This window comes from Adiantum capillus-veneris, chromosome 26, assembly GCF_014529385.1.
Source record: "Adiantum capillus-veneris isolate H3 chromosome 26, ASM1452938v2, whole genome shotgun sequence".
Taxonomy (NCBI): Eukaryota; Viridiplantae; Streptophyta; class Polypodiopsida; order Polypodiales; family Pteridaceae; genus Adiantum; species Adiantum capillus-veneris.
This window is the reverse complement of record NC_140956.1, coordinates 102,446,371-102,451,466: the sequence shown is the minus strand read 5'-3', so window position 1 is coordinate 102,451,466 and position 5,096 is coordinate 102,446,371. Positions and strand designations below refer to the sequence as shown.

At 42.1% G+C, this 5,096-nt stretch overlaps 1 protein-coding gene across 2 annotated transcripts; it reads left to right on the top strand.

Moving 5' to 3' along the window:
• Nucleotides 1-396: 396 nt before the first annotated feature.
• On the top strand, nucleotides 397-4,308 carry LOC147423920 (heptahelical transmembrane protein 1-like). 2 transcript variants are annotated; one of them, XM_086501762.1, is made up of 4 exons: nucleotides 397-1,117; nucleotides 1,975-2,055; nucleotides 2,141-2,186; nucleotides 3,317-4,308. In XM_086501762.1, exons 1-4 carry the CDS (start codon nucleotides 855-857, stop codon nucleotides 3,968-3,970), a joined length of 1,044 nt encoding a protein of 347 aa, XP_086357888.1. In that variant the 5' UTR covers nucleotides 397-854; the 3' UTR covers nucleotides 3,971-4,308. The 2 variants fall into 2 exon arrangements, with proteins under 2 accessions (XP_086357888.1, XP_086357889.1); XM_086501763.1 differs by having other exon boundaries at nucleotides 1,106-1,226.
• The last annotated feature ends 788 nt before the right edge of the window (nucleotides 4,309-5,096 follow it).

Here is a 5,096-nt window from a genome sequence, read left to right as displayed (position 1 = left end):
TAACTATCTCTCCCTCTAATGCTCTACCAACTTTTCACACTACCATGTCAAAATTAAAGTCTCTTGGGTTTGCAGTTGTGCTGCGTCTTAGTTTGAGACTAGTACGACCGACCGCCTTCGACGGCCTCTCTCTCTCCCCCTCTCTCCCTCTTTATCGCGTGTAAAAGAGCTTTTTGTAATTTTGGACTTTAACCTTCAGATTACAAATTGCGACACGTGTAAAGGGCTCCTCCTTCCGCCAGATTATGTTAATAGATAGATTATAGATAGTAGATTGTTGCCGCTTATGTTGGTTAATTAAGAGTCAGGAGCTAAAAGACCTCTACGATGTTCGTGGCGTCCTTTGCTACCCCGCTCTCAATGCACATCTTACACGCTCTTCTTCTTCTCTCTTTCCGCATGCACCAACTCACCCCTGCAAATTCGCATTTCTAGCGTTGCTGCGTTGGGCCCTCTCATAAAAGTGGTACTCGGTGCAGTACAACACACGCTCTCTCTCTCTCTCTCTCTCTCTCTCTCTCTCTCTCTAGTCCCACTCTCTCAACACACACACACACACACAGAGAAAGCTTCCTCTGTTCCTGCTGGAAGCGATCCCACCCAACTGCTTGAAATGGATGTACATTTGTACACATGACAGCGAAGTTTGCCTCTTGCGCGCAGCGCACCTCTTGCTCGATCTGAAGATGGCAGGGCATCCATGACATGCATTTCTCTGCAAGTGGGTCATTGTGGGCTTGGGCTTGCGTTGTCACCATTAGATCTCTACCATGTTGCCCTGTGCGTAAGGAACACACTTGTTCATATATTTGTACAGAGTTTACTTAAAGACCCCTCCAGAGGAAGCTCTTCCAATGGCCCTCATCAGGAGGGCTTCCAAAATGAAATTTGATGTGAGAGAGGATGTAAATCATGTAGAGAAAGATGCAAATCCAACAGTGGCAGTGAAAATGTGGAAGAAAGCGAAAGAGGAATATCGACTTCTCGAATACCATGCATGCCCGGAGTACATGAAAGACAACGAGTTTATTCTCTCGTATTACAGAGTGGATTTCTCATTGCAGCAAGCTCTGTCAAGTCTCTTCAAGCTGCATAACGAAACTCTTAATATATGGACGTAAGGTTTCAGCACCCTCTAATTTGTCTGCTCACATTTGCTGTTTGGAATGCGGCTCTTCATCAGTGGATTGTGCATGCGGGTTATGGGGCATGCAATGCGCAGACATGTATGTAGCTTTTCACAGCCCATGTCAAAACGTCTGTTGGAATGCTATCATGTTCATGTAGGCATTTCTTGTGGGCTCAATGATTTATGTATGCATTGCCATCCGACACTGACTCAATGGTCCCATGTTGCACCATTGCGAAATTTTTTCGATAGACCTCCACGGATGTCTATGGTTATGTCTGTGCTCATAGATACCCTAGCATAGATAGACACTTGAAGGACAATGGTCACTTGTGCTCCAGTATCTGATGGTTGCTAGGTTTGTAGCTATTGATCATGACACTACACGGTTAGGATCATTCTCAACCATGAAATGCTGGCTGTTTAACATTGATACTCTTTCATAGTCACAAGGAAACTCCATTCCGCGGCCTTTCCGATGGGAAACTCTTTTTCCAAGGTTGCACATTTCTTGTTTCCTTCGTGCCATTTCTATGTGAAGTTTACTGCATCCAAAATATGAATGAAAGGAGCCGTTTGTTCCATTGAAAAGAGCAAGCCTTTTCCATGAGAAATAGCCGTCCCAGTCTTGTTCTGTTCCCGTTCCATGTGACTAAGCACTCTTGCAATGTGTGTGCATTGGCCATGTAGTGCTATGATGCTGGCACTCTACACTGTAGGTTTCTGGCCATGTTCCTCATGTTTTTTTGCAATCACAAGAGCACAACTGACAGCCTGTACATTTGAAATGTAAGAATTTATGCGCTGCACAAGGCACAAAACTAAAGTTGCTGTTTCCTGTCCAGGCATTTACTGGGGTTTCTTCTATTTCTTGTCTTAACAGTATTTACAGCCTACGAGCTGGGGCACCTACCAACACTTACCAGGTTGCTGCTCTTTACATTCTACACCCCCCAGGGGGGGGGGCTTACCTCAATCTTCAAGATTCTAACGGGTGGTTTGCGTGTGTAGATGTGTTCAAGGATGGGAATATAACAATTCTGAGCATTGTCTTCTGGTATGTGCACAAATCTCCAATTTTTGAACGCATGCTTTAGGATTGTCTGTGTTTTGTGATAGAGAAAATATGAGTGGTGCTACAAGTTTCTATGTTTCGATTAGTAGCTGAAAAATTGGCGGTGCATGGAATTTTTTTTCTTAATTGCTCTAACTTTGTTAATTCCCAACCCTGGGGATTCGCCAAAGAAATCGCACATGTATTATAGGGGTATATTAAATAACAAAAGGTACAATATTACACATATAAGAGGGTTTTTTTCTCGGGGGATCCACCTATAGGAAATCATCTATATAACGTGCGCTCAAAGGGTATCTAAAAAGCCCTATTACGGGAACTAGTTGTAGGTTTTTAGGAGAAAGGGGCCATTTTATTCACAAAAGTATGTGTGCGAAGAGGGCTTTTTAATATATCCTTGAAATTGACCGGATATATATATTTTTTCTGAAAGATGAAGCCCCTGGCTTTCCCACTTTCAGATCCTCAAATATAACATAACAAGTAGTTTTACCTTCTTTTAGACATGAAGATAGATGTTTCATTGCAATGTCAAGGCATTGTCAACAACAATTATTTCCTTCCATGCCGTTTGCGAATTTTATGTCCTTGATGATGAATCCCTGAGTCATCAAGACTATGTTGTGTGCATTTGTGGGGATTGCAACAAGTGTCCATTGTTACTTATGTTTGTGTGCAAGGTTGCATTCCAATTGTGTATTTATCAGACTTCCCATACCATATGATAAATGCCAGACTGGTATTCAGTACTATAAGTACTCGTTATTTATACACACACGAAGACACCTACATGTGTAGCATGCATGTATCTAGGGTTGTGTACATATGATGTATACATGCTGGGCGTATGTGTGTTTAGTATATCCATGCATGCATGTATGTATGTATACATGCATTGATATGTATGCAAGCATGCATAAGTAGACATGCACGTCTATTTGTATTCAATACCTAACGAGACTTTTGTACCGGTAGTGATTACCCATACCGCACAATGGTTTTTATGGTACCGTACTTAACTCCAAATTGTACCTATCCACCCTTTTTGTGTGTGCAGATGATAGCTTAGCATTTTTAATAATGCCATTTGTGTTTGTTCTTGTTCCTATCAGCAATCAATGAAAGAGGACGTAACGAATATGATGGCACCCATGCTGAACAGAACCACTAGGTGGCCCTGTTTTATATTCATGGGAGGATCAATGTTCTGCCTACTTGCAAGTGCAGTGTGCCACCTTTTCACTTGCCATTCGAAGCCGCTTGCAATCTTTCTGATGAGAGTAGACTACGCAGGGATTGCGACAATGATTGCAACGTCGTTCTTCCCCCCTATATATTATGTGTTTCAGTGTGAGCCGTTTTGGCAGTGGATTTATTTGGGCACAATCAGTGCAATGGGCATGATAACCCTGGGTGTTCTATTTGCACCCGCACTTCAAAGTGGAAAATACAGGCCGTTTCGAGCAATTTTGTTCATGAGCATGGGAGCTTCAGGGGTAATTCCTGCTATACATGGGGCGATGGTACATTGGAATGAGCCCATGTGCCCAAGGATGGTGGCAAATGAAGCGATGATGGCAGGATGCTATGCGGTGGGGACACTTATCTATGTAGCCCGCATACCTGAGAGGTGGAGGCCAGGCCTTTTCGATCTTGGTGGACATAGTCATAGTGTTTTTCACATGTTTGTTATTGCCGGAGCTTATGCTCATTACCGAGCTGCACTATTGTTTTTGGAATGGAGGGATACGAAGGGCTGCAATTAGCCCCTTAGAACACAGACAGAGACCATGTTATCCAGGAATTTGCAAATAGAAGAGTTAATCGAGTTTCATTGATTTGTCAGAGGTGTAACTTTCCCAATTTTTGTATCAAATCATAAATTTATGTAGCTTCTGAGTTCAGAGATTGTCAAAAATTTGTCAGGGATGTGGCTCCCATTTTTTGTATCGCGATTCACATGACATTTTTATGTATCTTCTGTTTGAGTTGTAGATTTTTCTAAAGATTGTCAGAGATGGTTACCCATGTGATGTATCCTATCACAAAGTTATGTAGCTTCCTTTTTGTATCTTTACTTGCGGTAAGTAATCTACGAAGCGCTTATGATTTGCTCACCACTTAATACCAGTGAAAGGCCAAGCTTAAGCCCTAAAGGTGAAGTACTTTGTTCTGCATGTGTGGACATTGTTGCTTAGAAGGCAAACTTTTTGTCTTTCTAAAACAAGCCTTAGTGAAGAAAGGAGTTTGGCATACACTTGATATTTGCATGTGAAGCATCGAATGATCGAAATCTTCCTTGGTATTTAAAGTTTTGAAAATGGGTCCTTTCTTTTAAATGCCTCATGGAGCTCTTTTCTTCTAGGGCCTTTTTGAGGCTCTCTTTGAAGCACGGAACTTGCTCATATCAATCCACCCTGATTTAAAGCAGGTATTAATCCATGTCTTTAGCTCGCAGTTGATAAAACTCAAACTGATGAAAGAAGAGTTACTCTCAGTCTGCCCTTCCGGTTGAGCTAATTGATCTACATATTGTCTCTTCTCTTCGGGTTGATACCTACTTTTTAATGGCTTTACACCAAGGAGATTGCACTTCCCTACACACACCCTACAGAAATGAAGCGTGTATCATGTGGAAAGTAGATCAAAGAAGGGCCTTGAGAGATTGGAAACTACCATTAAAGTTGTTAGGGTAGTTGCTTACCTTAAAACCTTATGCAGCTTGCAAATGGAAAGATTAGTGGCCAAGGAGAGCCAGCTCTATACAGTTTTTCCATATTCAGAGCATGAGGGAGGCCTTCCACATAAGGTGCATGACACTAATTTTTGAAATATTGAGCAAGCCAATATGGCCATCAATGCACTGGTCAAAAACTCCATAGCCATGGAGTA